Genomic DNA, 25,278 nt, shown 5'->3' with positions numbered 1-25,278 from the left:
TTTGGGCATATTGTGTATATATATGCCAAATCTGGTGCAGATCCATCACTGCCCTCCTGCATTTTTTGTTGGCCACGGGGATTCTGTGCGCTAAGTTAGGTCCAGGGCCATCACTGCTGGGGTCCAGAGTGCTCTTTGATTGCTGGTGAACTATAAATCTCAGTACCTACAATGACTATAAATCAAGGTGAATTCCCCCGAAACCTCTTCAGTATTTTTCTTTGGTCATGGGAGTTCTGTGTGCCAAATGTGGTTCAGATCCACTGTCAATAGGGGTCACAATGTTCTGACCTGATGCAGGGTGAACTCCAACTTCTATCATGTGGGGTCAGTCCCCCAAACTCCTCCAGTATGTTTAGTTGCTGCTCAGTTCTGCTCAGTTTGTTATGCAGACAGAGTTGAAAAGGGTTAAGGAAGAGGCAGTGGGTGGGATCATGCAAATGACAATGTTTTGTATAATGCTTTTTGTATAATGGATTGTGAATTGTTTTTATAATGTGTTTTGAATTTTGTTCTTCCTATGTTGTACACCGCTGTGAGTCGCCCCCGGGCTGAGAACAGCGGTATATAAGCAAAGTAAATAAAATTAAATAAATAAATAAATTCTACACCAATGGAGAGAGTAAGAAACACTGAGATGTCTGTGGTGGAGGATAAACAGAAAATCTAGGGTGAAATTGTCCCCAAATGAAAGCCTTCACTTGGGTGGAGGGCAGTGTGGTGTTTGTGGAGGACATTGGCAGGGATCATGGATATGTTCATGGCTCTCGCTATAACCTGAAATGTCATTGGAGGCAGTGCTTTTGGTGGCTCCTCAGCACTGTGGGTTAAAACTGTTTGTGGAAGCGGGAGCCTGTTTGTGGAAGTGGGCACCCCAGCCACAGACATACATATTTTCCCTTTTATTATGTGTATAGATAGGTTTTGGAAGACATGAGTTCATCAGATGCTAATGGCACAGATCGGATGACTTATGTGTGAGGATGTCAGTATTTATAGTCCGGACAAGAGTAGGAGAATAATATTACAGCTTCACACTACTTTATATTCCACAGCACTTTAAAATTCCACAAAATAATTTTTCAGACTTAAGAATCACAATCTTTAATATGGTACAGTTTTGTATAAAACACATTAATGTTTACAGTAGATGTACGTATTAACAATCAGTTTTACAGGCCATAAATCGTTTTATGGAATTGTATTCCTGTTCAGTTAAAAGTTGCCTAAAGGCATAATAACTTGCAGTGCTTCTTAAAATAAATGTATCCGTCAGTGCTCAAAGTATTTTTGTATACTTATCAGATACACTTCATTTCCACAATGAATCTTTGAGTGCATCTCTAGAAGTGCCACAAAGTATTAATTGCGGTGATACATAGAGAAAAATATTCTAATATGTACATTACTGACGAAAATTGCAAGCCACTGAATATTAATCAGTAGGTTTACTCTCCCTCCTGCATCAAGATTAAATTTCAAATAATTTATAGTAAAAATACAAGGGCTTTTTATTGGTTTGTTTTGGAAAGCCGTATACAAAATGTCCAGTGTGTTGTGCCAAATGTCTTGATTGTCAAGTAGTGCAAGTCAAAACATTCATTCCACGTTTGCGGCAGAGTGCTTCATTCAGCTTTGTTTTTGCTGATGCCATTGCTCACGCCGTTTGTCAAATGCTTCGGTGGTCTCTGGCCTTTAGTGTAAGCATGGTACCAAAAATGTAGAAATAGGATTAAAAACAAAAAGCCATACAGCCAGATGATGAACATGAAGATTGGGTACTGATACGGGCAATTTTCCATGAAGTAGATTTGTTCTATATGGACAGTCACCAAAATAAACTGGACCTAGAACAGAAGAGTGTGAGAAATCATTTTTAGGTAAGGCGTGAAGGGAGCATTGGATGAGTTAGAGTTTAGGAGAGATGATTTCTTTAATAATACACCAAATGTAAAGGTGGTTCTGTAAAAGTGGAGCATTTTATCCTTGGCAATAAGACATGCACACACTCCAAATGATTCACCTACTGAAACTAGTATTCATTTTACTTAATTTGAATCCCAAATGCTGAGATTTACATGCACACACAAACATACCAGTCCTTTCCCCCTAAAGATAACAAAATTAATTAAGAATAATATTGGGTTGTTGTAGGTTTTTTCGGGCTATATGGCCATGGTCTAGAGGCATTCTCTCCTGACATTCACCTGCATCTATGGCAAGCATCCTCAGAAGTAGTGAGGTCACCTCACTACCACTGAGGATGCTTGCCATAGATGCAGGCGAAACGTCAGGAGAGATGCTTGCCATAGATGCAGGCGAAACATCAGGAGAGAATGCCTCTAGACCATGGCCATATAGCCCGAAAAAACCTACAACAACCCAATATTATTCTTAATTAATTTTGTTATCGAAAAAACCTACAACAACCCAGTGATTCCGGCCATGAAAGCCTTCAACAATACAAAGAATAATATTTCATTTCTTTTTTTGAGTTTTAATTGTTTTATTGTGTCTGTAAGAAATAGAACAAACTATCAGAAAAGAAAAGGGGGGGGGGGGAGAAAAATGGAGGGAGGGACCATTTTGGGTCTCATTAGGGAGAAAAGTGGGATAGAAATAATAATAATAATAATAATTATTATTATTATTATTATTATTATTATTAAAAAGAAAAATGTACAAAAAAATAAACAGGTTTACAAAACAATATACAGCAAACACTCATTAAACTTTTGGAAAATTGATATTAGCTCTACAGTTATTGTACCTTAGCATACCCTTATCCCTCTAGCCCCACACCCATGAACCCAACACCCATGACCTCTGACACCCATCAATATGGATCACATAACTAACCAGTAACTACCAATATGTCCTCTCTCCCTAAATCTCCTTTGTGGCAGTCATCAAATCTACCTTTGTCTTCTTTCCCAGATACCCAAGTGCCAGCCTCCATTTGTTTTCAAACTCTCCATTATTTCCTCCTCTTCTACCATCTGTCAGCTTGGCCATTTGGATATAATCTAGTAATTAATATCTCCAATCTTTAACAATGGGACAGCTTTGTTTTGTCCCTTTTTGAATTGCTATAATATTTGATATTTGGTCCTTTATTTCCAGTTTGGCCCTTTGTCTTCAGTAGATAGCTCCTATGGCCTTTCTAAATAATAATATTTCTAAAATAACAAGGCAAATTTTTAAATACTTGAAGGGATGGAAGTAAGGCCAGAACAGAAACTGAACTATTTAATCTTCATGCATAGAAATATTTCTAAGCATGGCATGTTGGATTCATGTCCTTCCTCCCGTAAGAGCTAATGCCACTTGGGGTGGATTTACCCTGACTCATTATACCAGAGTTGATCCAGTGTGTCACACTGGTTTGTGCTGGTTATGACACCTGATAGATTGCACATCTACCATATGTAGAATTGAGAGACTTTAATTTCCATCCAAATATATTTTTCCAATTTCATTTTTTGAAAAATTACTCACCAGTTGTATGGTGGTCATATGCTTTTTCCACCACAAGTATTTATGATAGGCTGGTCCCAGTGAGCATATTCCATAATAGGTGTACATGATAATGTGAACAATGCAGTTTAGCATACCATGAAAGGTACCTAAGCCACCTGCAAAGAGAGAGAGAGGGAGAGGACACAAAAGTAAGTCTACATTATCCATGCAATCATCCAATCCCATGTACATTAAAAAAAAATCAGAGCAGCAAGAACAAATATGACAGGAGATGCTGGTATCTGTAACTGAAGTGCATGTATTTTTATTTATAAAAATGCTCAAATGTCATTTATTTTGTCATTTTAATGCAAAGACACAGTGATATTTCAAAGTCTCATTTTTCACAGTACAGTCTCGCTTATTCAACAAAAACAGGCCAGCAGAATGTCGGATAATTGAAAATGTCGGATAATAGAGAGTTTCTTACTGTTACCTATCCGATGTGGCGCCAGACCCTTAGAATACTAACAACAGGGACTCAAAGGGTTAAGGCAAGGCAATGTCTCAGGGCTAGAGCGGCCCAGCAGGAAGTGCCCAGATGTGGAAGAGGAGCATGGAAATCACAGAGGGAAGGAGGGTGGACACTTTCACTTCCGGTCCTGCCTCCTTCCCCCCTTTTCTCCCTCCTCCTCCTCCTCCTCATCTTGCCTCTTTCACTTAGTGACAATGGGGAGAGAGTTGGGGGCACTCCTTTAATTGAAGAGGAAATGCTGGAGGAAAGGGGGGGGGTGTTGGATAAGAGCGTTGGATATGACGAAATGTCGGATAAGCAAATGTCGGATAAGTGAGATTCTACTGTATAGTAATTGTGCACTCTAATATTATTAACCCTAAAGATTTTTTTTAAATTACAGGAAGGTATTTGTCTTCCAAACCATACAATTACCACAGCTAACAGTCAACCTCCAAAGCTTTCAAAGAGCCCCACTGCAGATCCAATAAAATGCCACAACAGCCTCTTTAAAAAATAAACTGAGTGGTAGTAGAGTCAATAAGCAACCAGAAAAACCCAAGGAGGTTTTTTTAAAACAAGAATTTATGGTTCTTAAGAAAAATCTGGAGGAGCCCTTTGAAACTTTAAAACGCGATTACTGTACTCATCATCTAAGGATGATCAAGGATGCAATTTTGTCTTTCCAGTAACCCTTGGCCCCAATAAGAATGAAAGACAGTGACTTGTTCAAGGTCACCCGCTGAGTTTCATAGCCTAATGAATATTGAACTGGAGTTTCCCCGAGTCCTATACTTTAACCACTTTTTGTGTGCACAATGCATAGTAAACAAAACCAGCTGGAAGGATAACAGAGGGAATGGAGAAGAAACAGCACTAAGGGATAACTTAGGAATTTTATCTGAAGCCAACAGACCATCGCTGTGGATAATTAACTGTAGCAAATTGATACAATTTGTACACTTTCAGACACTGTAAATCTTAATCAACATTTATCCTGTTTTGGAGTCTTATCATTCTGAAATTACTTTGGATGTAAACATCTGACTTTAAAAACCTTTTGACAAAGGTCTCAGAATAGAGTCAGGCATTTTTAGCATGCTATTTTTAAGAATTCTTCATTTTCGGATTCTCTTCACAGTCAACTCATTTTCAAGTCAAATGAAGTCCAATTCTAAGTGTTGCCCAACTTGTTTACACTAACTTTAAGAGTCAGAAATTTCAAAGCACTCAGGATTTCTCATTTCTGGACAGCGCTTAAAACAGACAGGTTAGTTTTACTGTATGCCACCCTGATATCTTTAGATAAAGACTGAAATAGAAATGCTTAAATATAAAACATGTGGTCATACATTACATTGGCATTTTCAATGAAGGACAAAAGTTAGCCTGGTGAAGATGTAAAGCTGAGAACTGGCTTAGATTCTCACTTCTCAGCTTAATAAACAAAGATACCAATAAGCTTTTATTCTTGCCTATAGTCTCTTCATGGCTCAAGCAATCCTCCAATTAAGATAACTTTCTCTTTTATCTGAACAGGAAGACGATGGCTAATGAAAGGCTTGCTAATTTGATGGCTCACGAGTGAGGTTTTTGTTTCTGCATGCTCACAGAAGGGATATATGCAGAGGGAAAAAGTTCATTGGCACCTTGGTTTATTAAACCAATAAATGATTGTCCAAATGTGGCAATGTTGATATTTCACTAAAACATTACATTCTGGTTTTGGTGGGGTTGGAGAGATACATTTAGACATAGGACTAAAAAAAATGCAAAATGGTCTTTAAAGCAGCAATAAAAATTAAAATTCTATGTACAGGCAGTCCCCGAGTTGCAAACGTCCGATTTACAAATGACTCATAGTTAAGAACGGGGGTGAAACAACAGGAACAGCGGTATATAAGCAAAGTAAATAAATAAGTCTACCCCTCGGAAGGGAAATTCACTCCTCGAAGCATTATCATGGGGAAAAGGTGTCTCCACTGAAGCTTTCTCTCCGATCCTTGTTTCCACAACAAACCAAATGTTTTGAAATCCAATGATCACAGGGACAGAAAGACCAGGGGCACATACAGCAAGACATATGCCTCAATGGTATTAACCCTTCCCTATGCTATCAAAGGCTATATATATTTAGCTGGAGTTACACCTCAAAAATATACCTGTTCCGACTTACACACAAATTCAACTTAAAAACAAACCTAAAGAACCTATCTTGTTCGTAACTTGAACAAGATAGGGAACTGCCTGTACATGTCCCTGACATGAACCCAGAAAAGTATTTATTGTATGACTGCCCATACTGCACACTTGCCCTGTATTACAGATCTACAACTAGATCATGGATGGTTGCCATGGGACCATAATTTCATGGCAACAGTTTAATTCGTTTTATTTTCCACAATGGCGCCAACAGAATAGACAGAATGTTGCACTACAGAGAAATTGTGTTTAAAGAGAAATACTTATGGATAACTCTTTGAAATCACTCTGTACTTTTGGGGGGACTTGAAGGTTTTCATCTGTTCTGCAATAATTGCTTGACTCAGACTCAGAGCACATCAAAAGTCTCAGCTAAGCATATTCAAAGGCCCCTTCCACACAGCCGAATAAAATCCCACATTTTCTGCTTTGAACTGGAATATATGGCAGATCAAAACAGATATGGTGGGATTTTCTACCTTGATATTCTGGGTTATATGTCTGTGTGGAAGGGCCCAAAGTTCAGTATCGGAATTCAGCTTTCCCTCACACAACATTGTTTAATTAATATGCAACGGGTTTTATAGCTTCTTAAATAACTGAGAGAACAAGGTTAATAGCATAAGCTTTTGTAGATTAAGTCTATTTTCTCACTAGTGGGGGGTGGAGGGGGTGTCCAAGGGGGTTGCCAAAGACCATTAGAAAACACAGTCTTTTCTTTTGGTTATGGGGGTTTTGTGTGGGAAATTTGGCCCAATTTTCTCATTTGTGGGGTTCAGAACACTTTTTGATTGCAGGTGTGAACTATAAATCCCAGCAACTACAACTCCCAAATGTCAAGGTCTATTTTCCTCAAAAACCACCAGTGTTGTCATTTGGACATATTGAGTATTCGTGTCAAGTTTGGTCCAGATCCATCACTATCTGAGTCCACAGTGCTGTCTGGATGTAGGTGAACTACAACTCCAAAACTCAAGGTCAATGCCCACCAATCCCTTCCAGTATTTTCTGTTAGCCATGGCAGTTCTGTGTGCCAAGATTGGTTCATTTCCATTGTTGGTGGAGTTCAGAATGCTCTTTGGATGTACGTGAACTATAAATCCCAGCAACTACAACTCCCAAATGACAAAATCAATCCCTCCAACCTCACCAGTATTCAAATTTGGGCATATTGGCTATTTGTACCAAATTTGGTCTAGTGAATGAAAATACATCCTATATATCAGATATGGACATTGCGATACATAACAGTAGCAACATTACAGTTATGAAAGTAGCAGCAAAAATAATTCTATGGTTGGGGGTCACCACAACATGAGGAACTGTGTTAAGGGGTCGTGCCATTAGGAAGTTTGAGAACCACTGTCCTAGTTGGTCTCCAAAGCGCTATAAGATTCCTTTGCATACCAACACGGCCATGTCTTTGAATTCTAGTCCCAAGGAAAGCACAAGATTTTAAGTACTTCTGCTTAAATTAAGAAATCAGGAACCAGTAAAACAACTACATTAAGCCAAAACGTAAGTCCGATGGGGCATGATAAGCAACTATGCTTTAAGAATTTGAACGGAGCTAGTTTAACAGGGTAATGCAAACTACTCAAGCAGAAAATCCTGCTAGATAAAATCTTACACAGCAATGGGGTGTCTCAGTCAGTGTCTCCATCCCGGTTTTGGCTGTGACTTGAACTGGGATCTTGCCATCTCCACACCCACTCACCCCACAGAGCACACCTTGGCATCAACTCTCCCAAGCCATTCCCTATTTCTGATGCATGACTTGATGGGAAGAAAAACCAAAGGAAATGGTATTCCATTCTATCATTTCAGAATAATAAGCAGATTACGCAACACTAAACATGTGTCATGCTGTTTTCAGTTCTCCTCTTAGCCAAACGCTTATTAGCAAGCACTTGCCACATTTTGCCTGAAGCCTGCCAAAGCCAGGGAGCCAAAACAATACACGTCTTCCAGTGGAAAATTCGCTCCTATAAAATTACTTGCTGCTGAGTGCACAGAAATGAGCGGTCCTCATGGTGATAGTGCCTAATTAAAAGTTATGTTTTGTGGCTCAGGTGAACAGTTAATTGCATTTGCTTCTATCTTGAACTTTTAAAAGGGGAGAAGTAAAAAATGGCAAGAGAATACTAAGGTTCTTCAAAAAAGCAGTTAGTTGTACAGGCCATATGGAAAACTTCAAATTCCATACTGCTTTCATTGGGCCAGCCAAAAAGGCACAGAAAAATATGCAAGCTTTAAAGATTGCCAAATCATTTCATCTGCCAAGAAGTTAAAGGGGAAGGAAAAAATCAAGAAAGAGGGAATGAAACAACTCTTTCTATTCCATGTCAAGACAAAATCTTGTACCCGTATTTCTGCCTTCTTGATTAACCTAATGAAATTATTAGCCAAGCATGCATTTTTGAAAAGTTCTTGTGTTTTTAAAACAGCTAAAAGTACATTAAGCAATTTAAAATAAATTAGCTTCAGAAGGCTAATTAATAATTAATTAGATGAGATGGATAAACTGATTGTGCTGATCAAGGAGAAATCCTTGAGTAACTTTTAAGAAAGTCCAGAACTTATTTTTCACTTTCCTGCAGCAAAGATGGTGGGAAACTATTGGATGTAAAAAAAAAACTTCTGAAAATGTACTGATGCACCTTAGCGTATGGAGAGGAGCAGGATGACTACACCCTAAATCAACTGCATTGGAACGCTGGCTAACTTATTTGTATCTTATGGCTGTTACGGTACTTTTAAAAAATAACTATGATAGGCACTTTTTAGGTATCTTACTGCTTGATCTCTCAGGGTATATGTCTGTGAATGTTTAATTATGTTACTAGTGTAATTATGTTTTTTATCTTGAGTATGTCCTCATTTTAATGTTAATTCCCCTCCTTTGTTTAATGTTTAATGTTGTTATTTTGTATTATTTTGTATTTGTGTGTTTCTATTTTGAATTGAATTATAGCATTGTGTGTGCGTAAACCACTCCGAGTCCCCTTGGGAGTCTATAGATAAAGTATTATTATTATTAGTTGTGAATTAGTGTTATTAAAAGCAGATGTATTGATATATAGTGTTCTTTAAAGGGGGTAGGAAAGCAAGGAGCTAAAGGCAGTAAACAATGAGTATGAGGTTAATAGATTAATCCAAGTAATTGTCTGTCATATGTATTTATATGTTTAGGTATGTTTTATGCTAGGAGGATTGTCTTGGATCCTATATGCCAGTGGTTCTCAACCTGTGGGTTTCCACGTGTTTTGGCCTACAACTCCCAGAAAGCTCAGCCAGTTTGCCAGCTGTTAGGATTTCTGGGAGTTGAAGGCCAAAACATCTGGGGACCTACAGGTTGAGAACCACTGCTATATGCTATAAACATAGTTTTTTGTATTTTTGTGATTCCTTTACCCCTTTTATTTCTGAATAAAAATTAACTTAAAAAAGAGAGCTAATGGAAAACATGGGCAATCTCACTTCAAAAGTCTTCAATTTCTGTCTAAAGCGAATTTATCAGGAACTTCATCAGTGACTCACAACAAACATTTGGGCCAACACTACTGATTAATATCATTAGCCTCATAATTTTTAAAAGCCAAACAATAGGGCTACAAATGCTCAGCACAAGTCAAGTATTAAGTGGGGTGTCATATTTTGTAACTATTTCCACAGGTAATGAGATTGTTTAGAATACAATGGAAAGAGGTGGCAGCACAATGGAGTAAACCATAATCCCATGATGATCAACACCACCCACAAGGATATTTGGTGCTAGAGCACCTGCCTTGCTTAAGCAGAGTAACTCCCAGGGCTTAAAGGACTTTTGCTCTTGTGGTGGTTCAATTAATACTGGGGTGGGGAGGTGACAGGTGTGCAAAAACACACATCATTATATGTATTGGAGCCCCTGGTGGCGCAATGGGTTACACTCTTGTGCCAGCAGGACTGAAGAGGTTGGAGGTTTGAATCCGGGGAGAGTGCGGATGAGCTCCCTCTGTGAGCTCCAGCTCCCCATGCGGAGACATGAGAGAAACCTCTCACAAGGATGGTAAAATATCCAAACATCTGGGCATCCCCTGGGCAACATCCTTGCAGACGGCCAATTCTCTCACACCAGAAGTGACTTGCAGTTTCTCAAGTCACGTCTGACATGAAAAATATATATATATATATTAGTAGAATCATAGAATCAAAGAGTTGGAAGAGACCTCATGGGCCATCCAGTCCAACCCCCTGCCAAGAAGCAGGAATATTGCATTTAAATCACCCCTGACAAATGGCCATCCAGCCTCTGCTTAAAAGCTTCCAAAGAAGGAGCCTCCACCACACTCCGGGGCAGAGAGTTCCACTGCTGAACGGCTCTCACAGTCAGGAAGTTCTTCCTCATGTTCAGATGGAATCTCCTTTCTTGGAGTTTGAAGCCATTGTTCCGTGTCCTAGTCTCCAGGGAAGCAGAAAACAAGTTGCTCCCTCCTCCCTGTGACTTCCTCTCACATATTTATACATGGCTATCATATCTCCTCTCAGCCTTCTCTTCTTCAGGCTAAACATGCCCAGTTCCCTAAGCCGCTCCTCATAGGGCTTGTTCTCCAGACCCTTGATCATTTTAGTCGCCCTCCTCTGGACACATTCCAGCTTGTCAATATCTCTCTTGAATTGTGGTGCCCAGAATTGGACACAATATTCCAGGTGTGGTCTAACCAAAGCGGAATAGAGGGGTAGCATTACTTCCCTAGATATAGACACTATGCTTTCCAAAAATTATATACATTAGTAGAACACATTTTCTATTCTAATATTGGATAATCATCAATGTTACCTCTTCTCTTTAGTCAGCCTGGCAGAGAAAATGCCAGAAAATGCCAGAAAGAATTATTGCTATATTTACCCAAACAGATGCCGTTCCCTCTCTCCATTACAACTGACATAAAAGCTTAGATAACACTGGCAAGCACACATTTTGGTGCCTCAAATGTTAGACTCGTTGCTGAATATATTTGACCTTCGGATTCCATAAATGGCACCAGTTTTCCCCTAACAACTCTAGGTTTTGAGGTTGTTCAGAAGATGAGCCATCTACCAGTCATCATTTGCTCATCTATAGAAAATCATGACAACCATATTGAAGGAGTGTAAGGGAGTCAGTGGGCCCTGCCCTTGGTCTGGAGACAGTATACTTCCTTAATCCCGAGAGAAACCAACTGTGAATCAAGGCTTGTTGATGAGTGTCAGCTGGGTGATTTGGAGGCTGGGTGTGAAGGTGGGGCTGGGGGAAGATAAAAGGAAAAGATGCGGAGAGGGGTGAGAGAGACCAGAGTTCGTTGGATCTTTCTGTGATGCAACAACAATAAAAGACTGTTGTGAGTACTTTAACAGCTTGTCGGCTTCTGCTTGAAGACTACTATCTTGTGTTTATCATACTCACAGCAGAGGAAAAGCCTTTTAATCATGCATCCCAAAGCTTATGCTGTGCCTCTGCCAAAAGAAGAGGAAAAACCTCCCACACATATCTAAGAAACTACAACTGATTGAGGTCTGGGTTATTTTAGGTTTTTTTCAGGCTATATAGCTATGTTATAGAAGCATTTTCTCCTGACATTTTGCCTCACAACCTCTGAGGATGCCTGCCATAGATGCAGGCGAAATGTCAGGAGAGAAAGCTTCTAGAACATGGCCATATAACCTGAAAACAACTCAGTAATTCCAGCCATAAAAGCCTTCAACAATACATACAGCTGATGTCGTCTATCCAATGCAATTTTTTGAATCAGCATCCCAAATAACTCCAGGAACAAACCTAAAAACCAAGGCACTTAAGAATCCACGTGATTTATCTGTAACTCAATTTTTACACTGATTATTTGTTTTAATTTTAGCTGCATTACATATTCGATCATTGCTTCCTACTACCAATCACAATAAAAGCATACTTTGAACCTAACTCAGCCCAAGGCAAAATTGGTAGCGGCAAGGTAGACGATGAAGTGCCAATTTCAACTTCTTATCAAAACAAGTATATTTACAAATTGTCCTTAAGATCTCAGTTGTACGCACCAGTAAAACCTTATTCTCTTCTGTCTGACACCATACATACATACATACATACATACAGTCTTAAGATATATATTTTTTGTCGTGTCAGGAGTGACTCCTGGTGTGAGAGAATTGGCCGTCTGCAAGGACATTGCCCAGGGGACACCTGGATGATTTGATGTTTTTATCATCCTTGTGGGAGGCTTCTCTCATGTCCCCGCATGAGGAGCTGGAGCTGATAGAGGGAGCTCATCCACCTCTTCTCAGATTTGAACCTGCGACCTGTCTCAAAAAATGGTGGATCTGGACCAAACTTGGAAAGAATACTCAATATGCCCAAATGCGAACACTGGTGGAGTTTGGGGAAATTAGACTTTGACATTTGGGAGTTGTAGTTGCTGGGATTTATAGTTCACCTACAATCAAAGAGCCCCTTGAACCCCGCCAACAATAGAATTGGGCCAAACTTCCCACACAAAACTTCCATGCCTTGCCTCCCTCCAGCCTTGCCTGCTTTCCCTTGCCCACACATGTGCACCATGCTGCCATGCACCAAGCATGCCTACTCCCCCCTCCCCACTTGAAACAGCACTCCCATTGGCTGAGAGGCCAACCAATCGCAGTAGAGGAGAGTTTTGGTGGGAGGATTCACTGTCTGTTTCCAAAAAGGAAGAGAAGGACAGGCAGAGAGATCTTCAGGTTTCCCTGCCAAAGGGATTCTAAGACCCATCAGAAATATATGTTTTCTGATGGTCTTTGGTGACCCCTCTAAAAAACCCTCGTGACCCCCCCCCCCCCAGGGGTCCCAACCCCCAGGCTTAGAAACACTGTTCTAAAATGAAATAATTTAAATGAATGAGAAATCTTAACTCATTTAATAATGCTGTAGAATATATTACTGATATTTGCAGTTTTAAAAAGAAACATGATTGACACTAAAAAGCAATGCATCCTTCCTTCACCAACGGATCTATCTTGGTAGATAGGACTGCAAGGGTAAGATAAATGCACAGAAAATAAAATAAAATAAAATAAAAAGAATCTCGACCCCTTGAACACTATTTTCTTTTCAAACAAAGTCTCAGTGTAGAATGCGAATGTTTAAATACCTGGAGCAAATTTGACTCCAAACCACCAGGTCCAGGGCATAATTGAGTGATGGAAGACATGAAGGAATGTAACTTGGGCATTCTTCTTCCGGAGGACAAAGAAGACCTGAAATCATTGAAAAAGAGCTTACTGCAAAGTCATGTAACATGATAACTGTACAAATAGCAACGAACGCATACTATAATGTATTGAAGATCTCACTATATCTCTGTGTTTATTTTAAGATACAATCAGGCTGCACGATATGTGGCTAAGAGTCTATAAAACCATCACAAACTGCCACAAGCCAGTCAAATTAATTAGACAGTAATATGAGGAAATGTTGCTTAAAGAGAGGTGTAAATATTCACATGTTTTGCCAAGAGAATGGGGCTGTACTCTTGTTTTTTGTTTTGTTCCAAGTCATTCCTCATCTATTTCAGGCACACATGTTGAAGTGTAATGTTTCAAAGGATGCTTTGACATCTTGGTGGTTGTCAAGGGTGCGTCCAATATGATGTGAGTAAACCTACTATTTTTAAAGGGCCTACGCCCTTCTGCTCCTTATCTCTCCACCTTTCTCCTCCTTATCTCACCACCTACAAGTCTCCAATCATATGGAGCAGGTTCTGTAGTCCATCTGATAGAAAGGGAAAGCTACTCTGTCAACAGGAAGCTATGCTGCCACTGTATTTCATCACTGGAGATTAACAACCCGGATTTAAGAACGGCTTGACAATCAGGAATATACATAGGCCTATTACTTCACAGGATGTCCCAAAGTCTCCATACATAGGAAAAATTAACAACATTACATTTTTAATATGTTATTGAATGTTTTGTAAATACAGTTTCACATTTTCCCTATATATGGTGACTTTTGGGACACTCTATAGATTAATGGTTCTCAACCTGCGGGTCTCCAGATGTTTTGGCCTTCAGCTCCCAGAAATCCTAACAGTTGGTAAACTGGCTGGGATTTCTGGGAGTTATAGTTAAAACCACTTCTGTAGATCATAAACATAAAATGTCAATGTTATCAATTACATATTTCACTGATGTCATAAATGAGAGAAAGAAAATAGAAAAGTAAAGGTCACAGGTTTGAATCTGGGGAGCGGCATGAGCTCCCACTGTCAGCCCTAGATTCTGCCAACCTATTAGTTCAAAAACATGCAAATGTGAGTAGATCAATAGGTACTGCTCTGGTGGGAAGGTAACAGCACTTCGTGCAGTCATGCTGGCCACATGACCTTGGAGTTGTCTATGGACAACGCCAGCTCTTCGGCTTAGAAATGGAGATGAGCACCACACCCCAGAGTCGGACACGACTGGACTTAACGTCAAGGGAAAACCTTTACCTTTACTTTTTGTAAGGTACAGGTAAAGGTTTCCCTTGCTATTAAGTCTAGTCATGTCCAACTCTGGGAGTGGTGCTCATATCCATTTATGCTGGCGTTGTGCGTAGACATCTCCAAGGTCATGTGGCCAGCATGACTGCATGGAGCCCCGTTACCTTCCTGCAGAAGTGGTACCTATTGATCCCAGAAATGGTACCTATTGATCTACTCATATTTGCATGTTTTCGAACTGCTAGGTTGACAGAAGTTGGGGCTAACAGCGGGAGCTCACCCCACTCCCCAGGTTCGAACCACCAACCTTTTGGTCAACAGCTCAGTGGTTTAACCCACTGAGCCACTGGGGAGCCCTAATAAAAAAGTAAAAGCATCTAAATTTCTCCAACTGATAGCACCCTGTGAAGGTAATATGTATAACCATTGTTTTCTGGAGGAGAATATATGTGTTTATGTGTAGCAATGAATGCATACTTATATCTATACATACACTCTATACTATTGTGCTCCTTCTTGTTTATTAAATTCTATTTAATCCAATTCTATTGGTACTTACAGTGTCTAGCAATTCAATAAATTTGGAAAAATAATACAGCCAGCAGGCACGAACCATCTGCAGAAAACACAAATGTTAATGCAAAGCAAAATGTAAACATATCAAAACAAACCTTTGTTAAACCTCATGAAGACTGCCAATCTGCAGTACTTGAAGAAGAGCTTAAAAACATCTCGCCACTATCCATCAGACTGGAGGAAATGCAATGCAGGAAAGCATCTACAGGGAAATGGAAAAAGGGCCTTATATCTGCTTTCTAAACAGCTGGACACCGTTTCACAGGCAGCTTTTTAAAACTTCCCTGAGTTTGCAGTGCACTGTTTGAGACAAGGGAAAATCAGATCTTTCCTCCATTAACATCAAGAGTCACTTGATTGGCACCCATGCCTCTCATGTACAACATACAACATCCACACACATTTAAATGATGGTCACAAATAGTCAGGCAGGCACTATAGTGAGGAACTAAAAGGCAACACTTTTGTGCCTTTGTGGGCCCTAAAATGGCCAATAGGACTCTGACAAGGCTTGGAACAGGGCTGCTAACTACTTTGTCAGGTAGGTTCTACTTCCTTTTCACCTTCTATAGGTCTGTAAACACAATTCTTCTAAATTGGAGACTGGTTATTAATTACACATCACTATAAGAGGTAAAGGCACTTTAAAAGATGATAAAGTGACCAATAGAAGCCACTCACCCCCATCATTTGGAGGGTACAATAGTTTGGGTGGGGGTAAAAATGTTTGCATACCCACATTTTGCTGAGTAGAGGCTCACTCTTGGAGGAGCAAATAAGGTAGAATAACCATACTGCAAGAGTTTAATGTACAATGACAATTCATTGCATTACTTACTCTTAGAGCCATAGGTGATCGGGAGTAATCAACTAAGTCACAGCGGTATGAATAGCCTGTAGCCCAGCCAGACATAAGAAACTGCAGGAAGAGGAAAGTGGGAAGAAGTGAATGATTTTGAAAAACCACACTGTCAATTTATGTAGGTACACATTAGGACTAGAAATGTCTATAGTACAGTCATTAGTCAGTGGAGCATGTTTTCATCAGCAGCCATTGCTCTTTGGCAATGGAGCTCTGTGAGAATTTTATGAATGTTGGGGAGCTCGTCCCTCCAAAAAACACAGAGATAACATCTACATTTTCCTCATATAGACTAGTCTGGAATGAAAAAATGCAGTTAATGCTTGAAAAAACTAAGTTTGTACTTTAAAATAGGAGAAAGTCAAGCAATAGGAAGAAAATCTAAAGAAATCCTATTTTTACAGCCAGTTCACAGACCTCTGTGGCCCTTCCATGGACTTGATTGATAAGCCTTGATCAACAGAATGAGCAAATGTAAACTCAGGAAAAATTATTTTTATTTACACTTTATTTTTATCCTGTCTTCCACCTGTGATAGCAGACATGGGCAAACTTTCTAACTTGGGGGCCGCATAGCGGGACAGAGTGGGGTGGGAATTCTCCCCGAGTCCCCTCTCTGCCCCCCCCCTTCTCTTCTCTTTTAGAGGCAGAAAGTGAAGGAAAGACGGGAAACATTTGGATCACAAAAGGGTTGATCTAGCTCAGGATGAGATGGTGGGTGGGAAAGAAAAAGTGACCCTGTATTGCCTACTCCTGATACATCACCCTAGAATCCTAGAGCTGGAAGAGGCCCCCAAGAGCCATCCAGTCCAACCCCTTGCCGTGCAAGAAGGCACATTCAAAGCACTCCCGATAGACAGCCTCTGCTGAAAAGCCTCCATTACACTCTGAAGCAGCCTATGCCACTCTCCAACATCTCTTACTCTCAGGAAGTTCTTCCTAATCTTTTCAGTCGAATCTCCTTCCCTGCCATTTGAAACCATTGCTCCCTTGTGCCCTGGTCTCTAGAGCAGTAGAAAGTCAGTTTTCCCCTTCCTCAATGGGACACCCTTGAAAATCTTGAAACATGGTTCTCATGTTCCCTCTCTACCTTCTCTTCTCCCAGATAAACATCTCCCAGGAGGAAAGGAGGAATGAAAAAGAGAAGGGAGGGAGGAAGAAAGAAAAGGATGGATGGAAGGAAGGAATGAAAGACAAAAGGGTGGAAAGGAAGAGAAGAGAGAGGGAGAAAGAGGGAGAGAAAGAAGAAGGAAAGAGAGAAGGAAGGAAGGATAGGTTGGTGAGAGAAAGGAGGGCCTGACAAAAGAGTCCAAGGAGCTGCACCTGGGCCTGGGTTTGACCATGTCTGCGATATAGGGACACATGGCAGCTATCTTCTCTCTCCACTGTAACTGACCCCTGAAAGCCCAAAACTGCTCTTGAAGGTTAAGAAAGCCTTAATTTAGACCTGGTTTTCAAACAGCAGCAAGGAAGGGAAGACATTTCAGCATATTTATTAGCGTTAGGTCATTATGAGGATACCAAGCTAGAGGAAGTATATTGAAAGCACACAATACATTTTGGGTACTCTTCACTTAGAGCTACAAAAAAGCCTCAACAAACTAGGCTGGAATCCAAATTATTCAACAATGGAGACTTTAACAGACAATTATGGGTCTAAATTACCCTCCAGTTTGTGCAACTATTAGCTGAAATACTCAAACCCTTAGTGACATTTGCATTATTAGCAAATAGGGTTTACTTATCGTGCAATACAGATGGAAATCCATGCACCTTAATCGAAGGCCACAGACCTTGCAAGATGAATCTGGTTGTAACTACAGGCTTATGAAAAGCCCACTTGGCATGACAACACAGACATTTCTTCCAGGCAATTAAACAACAAAGCTACATATTGGAAATGAGGCTACTTTAATTTTTCCTAATCTGACCACACATAATTAAAGAGGAGCACAAGTGTTAATTAAGAAGGCTTTCATAAGCTCTTGCAGCTTGTAACAATTGTAGGCTGTTGCAAGGCTTATTGCAGTCAGACAATACTGAAAACCCTACAGAAGATTGCCAAAATGATATATTAGAGGTTATGCCAAACATCACAGAAGAAAATAATAGGTGAGATAGCAGATTAAGTACAGAAAAAACAAAAGTGAAGGCAAAGGTCAGGTTATTATCTTCCTTTACAATTGTATACAAAACAACAAAACCTAAATAATAGAAAGGAACTTCCACTGTCACTGCAACAAAATATTTATATCCATTCAAACAAATTCAAGTTCATTTCCTGAGATCTCCAAACAGAACTGAGAAAGTGCCAAAACCAGAAGAATCACTGTCAGACAATGTTTGGGTGGGATTGCACTGTTCACAGGCTTCATATGGCCTGACAAGTTATTTTTAAGGCTCCAAAGCTCACCATCTTTAAATTGTAGAGCTAAAACAAGGTACTCTTCCTTCAACCTTGGTTTAGCTCAAAGCCAATTCTTTGAGAAATTGGAAGTAATGGGAATTGCTCTTTGAATCTTTGTGGCTGCCACTCATGGTGCATCAAGTAGAACCATGGAATAATATAACTTAAAAGATTGATGCTAGGAAGCCACACTTACCCCTAAATAATTTCAGAGTGCAAATAAATAAATTGTGCAACCTCCTATGAAGGCATGCATAGAGATCTAAGTGTTCCCACACTAAAGGTTGAATTGAGCAGGATACAGAGTAAGTCATTTTACTGCATTCTCACTCTGTGCTTCTGAAGCCTCTTCCATATAGCTGAATAAAACCCCACATTATCTGCTTTGAACTGGAATATATGGTAGTGTGGACTCAGTTAACCCAATTCAAAGCAGATATTGTGGGATTTTCTGCATTGATATTCTGTATTATATGGCTGTGTGGAAGGGCCCTGAGAAATGTGGAGAAATATACAAAGAAGATGGATGAATTCTTCCTAATTACTTTGCTCCTCTTTATGATGGTATGTGCCATGTTGTGAAGTATGCATAAACATAGCCACTAGGCATCTTTTCCCTACTGAATAGTATTTATAGTATGCATTAGTTGTTATTTGTACTATCAATCTTACTGGCCACAGAACCAGGAGGTGACAACGTAGTCTCCTTGGCTTGAAAATGCAGAAAGCACCTCTACAGAGCCAGAGATGAGCACTGCCCCCAGAAGCCGAAAATGAAAGGAGAAGCCTCTGCCTTTGTTTGTGTCTCTCATTGTATATGATTGTAAAGGCAATAAATTTTTGCCTATGTATGTAAATGCTGTAAGCCGGTCTGAGTCCCCTAGGGGAGAAGGGCGGAATATAAAGTTTGTTGTTGTTGTTGTTGTTTCACATTGTAATATGGCCCATGGACCAGCCCTCTACTTAAAAAGGTTGAGGACCCTGGAATAGGCATTTAGGATTCTTAGCTACAGTGCTCTAGTTCCTTCCAAAACTACAAACATCAAAAGCACATACGAGACAGCTATAACTAAAGTGGAATCACGATGCAGTAATTGTGTAGCTGTTAAGATAAAATATATTGTTTTAAAATAATTGTCCTACTCTTCTGGCTTTGATGCCAGCCATCACTGGAATGTGGCTTCCCAAAACCTGGCTAAGTACAGATGCATGTATTCCTGAGCTTTGCTAAAGGAAAACGTACTCGAGCATTTTGAGCAAGAAGGGTATCTAACCCTTTGCTTCTCAGATATTTTAGATTTAAGCTCTCAGAACCCCAAGTATCATGGTGAATGGCAAACAATGTGGGAACTCTAGTTCAAAACAAGTTCCCCACTTCTGCCATTCAATCCATATGAGGATGTAAAAAATGGTTCGCAGAGTCACATAAGCCCCTGGGTTCAATGAACTTATCTTCAATGAACTCATGAACCAGGAGGAAATAAAATGAGAAATAAATGTATGCAAAGCAAAACACCTAATGACTTATTAACCTACTTCTAACAGTACTTACTTCATAAGTCATATAAATTGAAAGAGCCACTACACCGAAGTTGTAGAAAACCATTATTTGCCTCAAATCAAATGGCTTTCTGTTCTCCATGAACTTTGGTCCAAGATGAGTGACAAAATAGATATAGGCGCCAATAATTACAGTCTGTGGCAAAGGCGAAGACATGAGTGGGTAGCCATCAACTCGCGGATCTGGAAAGGGATTAAAAAGAGGTTTGTCAAGGTTTTCTAGTTCTGAACCACTTATCAAAGACATTTTGTTATTTTATATAATAAATGGGCTGCATATTGCCTGATGATGTCACAGGTGCATTAATTGCTTGCCTCAGCTACTTTTGCAGGTTGCAAAAGCAACATATTCTACCATGGTAAAACAGCAAAACCTGTAATTCACAACCCTGAATCAGATTCCCATTCCCATTTTATTACTTCTTTTCATAATAACTCTTTAAATGGAAACTATGCAGTTTTGAAAGATTTTTTGTTGCTATTTTATAATTATATTGGTAAACCAAGAAGACTGACTAGCACAAAATCATGCAGTAAACCTCATGACTGAGTGGGAGATTCAAAACCCAGGGTTGCTTTGACAATGTGGAATTATCACAGTTTGACATCACTTTAACTGCCATGGCTCAATACTATGGAATCATTGGAGCTATAGTTTGGCGAGGCATTAGCACTCCTTGGCAGAGAAGGCTAAAGATCTTGGAAAACTACAAGTCCTGTGGTTCTATAGCACTGAGCAATGACAGTTGAAATGATGTCAAACTGCATTAATTCTGCAGTAGATGTTTCCAAAGTTTTCCAGATCCATTTCCAATCTATAACAGCTACACCATGCTCACATTATTCTGCTTAGCCTTTTGCTTCAAGATCTTATGTGGTGGGTCATGATTAAGATGACTTATATCATCTGTCCACAGCTAATGCTCCCAAGTATTCTGGACCTGGCGCTGAACCTGGAGTCCTAGGTTCATCTGCAGTGGCTGGGAGGGCCTTTGCACAATTAAAACTTGAGTGACCATTGGACCCGTTCCGAGAAGCCAAATCTGGTGATGGTGGTACATGCCTTAGTTACATCCCGTCTGAATTACTGTATGTAGGGCTGCCTCTGAAGAGTGCTCGGAGACTTCAGCTGGTTCAGAGAGCTGCATCCAGGTTGCCAACTGGGGCTGGCTACAAGGAGTGGACAACCCCCCTGTTGCAGCAACTCCATTGGCCACAATTCAAAATGTTAGTTATGACCTTTAAAGCCCTAGACAGCTCAGGTCCACGCAAACCTGCCTGGGCCCTGAGATCTTCAGAAGAGGCCCTTCTCTCAGTCCCACCTCCATCTCAAGCAAAATTGGTGGGAATGAGAGAGAGGGCCTTCGCGGTGGCTGCCCCTCAACTCTGGAACTCCCTTTTCCCCAAGGAAGCTACAATGCCCCCATCCCTGCAATACTTCCGGCAGCAGGCTAAAACCTTTTTTATTCAGACAGGCTTTTAAAGATGAAGGATTTCACAAACAAGTCAGGGGTTGCTGTGGTTTTTAACTTTGAATATATTTTAAATGATTTTAACTATTTTTTTTAATACCAATGATATTGAATTCTGTTTTAATTTTCCATATTTGAACATTTTAAATTGTATTGAAATGCTTTTAATGTAAGCTGTTTTGAGACTCACTGTGGAGAGAAAAAGTGGGGTATAGATAAACATCATGATTAATAATAATAATAATAATAATAATAATAAAGTCCTAGACACTTGGGTAGGGTCCAACGTGTGATCCTATAGAACAGCCAACATAGTGATCTTGTTTGGTGTGTACTAATCATGTTGTCTTTCAAATAATAATAACAATCAAAATTCTCTTATTTGTATACATTATGCTGAGTTGCTAAATGTAGATAGAAATGGTGTTGATGCATAATTCATCTGCTAACATTCTTTTCTGTATTTCCAGCAAAACTGCAAAGTACAGGGTGGGTTTGTTAGTTTTCAAACTCTTGTTGGCAACACAGACTTATGTATTAATACTTTAAATATTTCAAATTATATCCTTTGTTGAGATACAAATATGCATTGCAAATTGTAAAAGAAGTAAACTGACAAAACATGTTTTGCTGTTCAGGACGTACTAGTAAGTGTAGCTACACCAGCTTATTTTGATGTAATTCATTACAACCTAATGTTTATGGCAATCTATTGTTCATTTTGTATTGTGTGCTTAAGATTTTCCCAGTAGCACCCAAATGGGTTCCACACATGAAATGTTACCTTCTTATTATCCTCACACCAATCCAAACAAGCTTTAGTGTCCCTCAGTCCGCTACAACAGAGAGATCTGCAGTTCAATTTTATGTAAGCATGTTAATGCACTTCTCCATACAGGGAAAGAATTGCCATTTGCAGACATTACCAGGGATCAAGGAAGACTCACCGGCATTTTTAATCCATTCATCGTAAAGTGATGCAGCTTTCAAAGTCAGATTGTTAAGTGCCATTTTCACAGTGCTAAGTAGGATTTAGGATTCTTCCTGAAATAAAAATAAACAGAATACAACATTAAAATCTGCAAAGGAGAGAGGATGTAGTGATATTCTCAAAATTGTCAGAGTAATCATTACATGGAAGCAAGTTAGCTGTAGAGCCCTAGATTATCATTATGGTTTGCAAATGTTTACTGATCATATTTTCTATTCCATGCAGTTCATCACAAGTTATGAAATGCTGCCACATTTATATTTTCATCTTTGTATGCCTTGGAATGCAAACATCAAAACCAGAACAGACTTGCCCAGATATAAGCCCTGCTCAAATAAGTGGTTCTATCCCAGGCATGGGCAAACTTTGGCCCTCCAGGTGTTTTTGATTTCAACTCCCAGAAATCCCAGTTAGTTTATCGGTTGTTAGGAATTGTGGGAATTGAAGTCCAAAACACCTGGAGGGCCAAAGTTTGCCCATGCCTGCCTATCCCTACTTAGTGTGCCCAAAGTTCACAACTGAAGTTTAAAGGATCTTGTTCTTTCCATGGCAGGCTAACATACCAGAAGAAAAATTCTAGGGGCATAAAGAGTACATGTGGAAATAAACATATTGCATCTATGCTAAAAATCATTCCACTGGTTGCCAGCTACTTTTCAGGCAAAGTACTGTACAAAGTGTTGGCTATAATCTTTAAAGCCCTACATGATTTCGATCCAGCTTATCTATGGGACCGTCTTCTCCCGTATAATCTGCCCCATACAGTGAAGTCCTCTGTGAGATGTTTACATCAACCAGCCAGAACACAACTGGCAACCATCACCCTGAGGACCTTTTCATTAGTGCACCAAGACTGTGGAATGGCCTGCTGAAAAAGATTTGACAGCTAAATGAGTTGTCAAAATTTAAGACACAATTAAAGACTTATCTCTTCTGACAGGCCTACCCAGTCAACCTTACAACTATGAATTATACATTTCCAGTTTATTAGTACTGCTGCTTAATATTTGTTATATGTTTTATTATATATGTTAATGATATCCTGTTTTATCTATGTTTTTAGCTATGTTGTACCCCATCTTGAGTCATTAGGAAAGGCATGTAACAAATACAATTTATTGTTATTGTTCTTATATAGGCAAGATTATGCCCAGCTTATTTATTTATTCATTGTTTAGTTGGTTGGTTGGTTGGTTGCACGCTGCAAGTCACTTCTGGTATGAGAGAATCAGCTGTCTACAAAGACATTGGCCAGGGAACGCCCGGATGTGTTACAATCATGTGGGGAGGCTTCTCTCATGTTTCCACATACATCTCTCCACGTTAAAACAGCGGATGTGGCTCTTAATGAGACATTCCGCATTAACACACCCAACACCACTGGATAAAATATACTGTTTAGCTGGTAATGCACCACCTGACATCCGTCAGGAAGTAGCAGCCTGTAATGAAAGGACCAAGGCATTGATGTCTCCATCCCATCCTCTGGATATCAGCCAGCATGCCAACGACTTAAATCAAGAAATAGCTTCCTAAGATCTACTGAGATACTCGCAGGAACACCTCAGCAAGCAAGAGTCCAAAAGTGGCAGGCTAAAACCCAGAACCTCGATCAGTGGCTGATACTAAATCAGAGACTCCCTCCTGGGCACACAGAAGATTAGGCAACCTGGAATACGCTGAACAGGCTGTGATCTGGCACCACGAGATGCAGAGTTAACCTTAAGAAATGGGGCTACAAAGTGGCGTCCGCGGAGAAGAGCAAACCACAGACCACTGATTACAAGGCAACCTGAGTCCTGCCACATGAATAATGGAGGACCTTCTCACAGCGACACCAGAGGCACTCCCAAGTAGCCAGCTTCTGGTCAAAGGACATTTAGCATAATGCCAAGTTTTTAAACTTTGTGTTTTTAAATACATTGTAACTGTACCCTTCATTTACTTCTGACATGATAAAATTTATTTATTTATTTATTTATTTATTATATTTTTATTCTGCTCTCTCTCGCCCCAAAGGGAACTCAGAACTGCTTACTTAGATGAAGCTTCAAGACAGTGAAAGGCATAAAGCAGAATTCACAACGTAGTAACCAAATAAAGGGATGATAATTGACCTGCTTCCTAAGAAGAAACTTTCTTGCAAAACAAGCAACAATGTTTGGAGCCACACCTGATCACTCAGTCAAATGTCTCCGAGGGCTCATCCCTCAATAACAACTATTTTGGCTACAAATCAGTCATAAAATTAGATTACCTCAACTGTACATTTGGCTCTGACAAATACAATTGGCACCCCTCCCAAAATCTCTTATAATTGTAAAGATTTGCCTAGCATGGTTGAGAATCACTCCACACTGGGAATACAATAACTATCTCTCTGATAGCTAGAGTTAGTTGGCTTCATTGTAACACGCATAAAATCTAGACAAGATACAAATCAGCCTTCTTGATGGTAGCAGAGTCATACAATCATAGAATCACAGAATCATCGGGTTGGAAGAGCCCTCATGGGCCATCCAGTCCAACCCCCTGCCTAGATATAGGAATATTGCATTCAAAGCACCCCTGACAGATGGCCATCCAGCCTCTGTTTAAAAGCTTCCAAAGAAGGAGCCTCCACCACACTCCGGGGCAGAGAGTTCCACTGCTGAACGGCTCTCACAGTCAGGAGGTTCTTCCTAATAGTTTGAGCTGCTCAGGGCTGTCCAAGGTGTAGTATCTCAACCATCACCAACATTACTGTAAATGAAAGCTT

General features: G+C 39.9%; 1 protein-coding gene across 2 annotated transcripts in view; it reads right to left on the bottom strand.

The window, feature by feature from the left end:
* Positions 1–1,088: 1,088 nt before the first annotated feature.
* Positions 1,089–25,278, bottom strand: part of ELOVL7 (ELOVL fatty acid elongase 7) — a 68,875-nt gene continuing 44,685 nt past the window's right edge. For both annotated transcript variants that reach the window (XM_060761527.2, XM_060761528.2), the window contains exons 2-8: positions 22,477–22,573; positions 20,050–20,240; positions 16,067–16,147; positions 15,212–15,268; positions 13,321–13,426; positions 3,499–3,635; positions 1,089–1,847 (exon numbers count right to left, since the gene is read on the bottom strand). In XM_060761527.2, the coding sequence (XP_060617510.1) occupies positions 1,626–1,847; positions 3,499–3,635; positions 13,321–13,426; positions 15,212–15,268; positions 16,067–16,147; positions 20,050–20,240; positions 22,477–22,540 (858 nt within the window). In that variant the 5' untranslated portion in view covers positions 22,541–22,573 and the 3' untranslated portion in view covers positions 1,089–1,625. The remainder of the gene's footprint in view (positions 1,848–3,498; positions 3,636–13,320; positions 13,427–15,211; positions 15,269–16,066; positions 16,148–20,049; positions 20,241–22,476; positions 22,574–25,278) is intronic.

The sequence above is a fragment of the Anolis sagrei genome, chromosome 2 (genome assembly GCF_037176765.1).
Source record: "Anolis sagrei isolate rAnoSag1 chromosome 2, rAnoSag1.mat, whole genome shotgun sequence".
Taxonomy (NCBI): Eukaryota; Metazoa; Chordata; class Lepidosauria; order Squamata; family Dactyloidae; genus Anolis; species Anolis sagrei.
The sequence above is the reverse complement of the archived record's forward strand: the minus strand, read 5'-3'. Positions and strand labels throughout refer to the sequence as shown.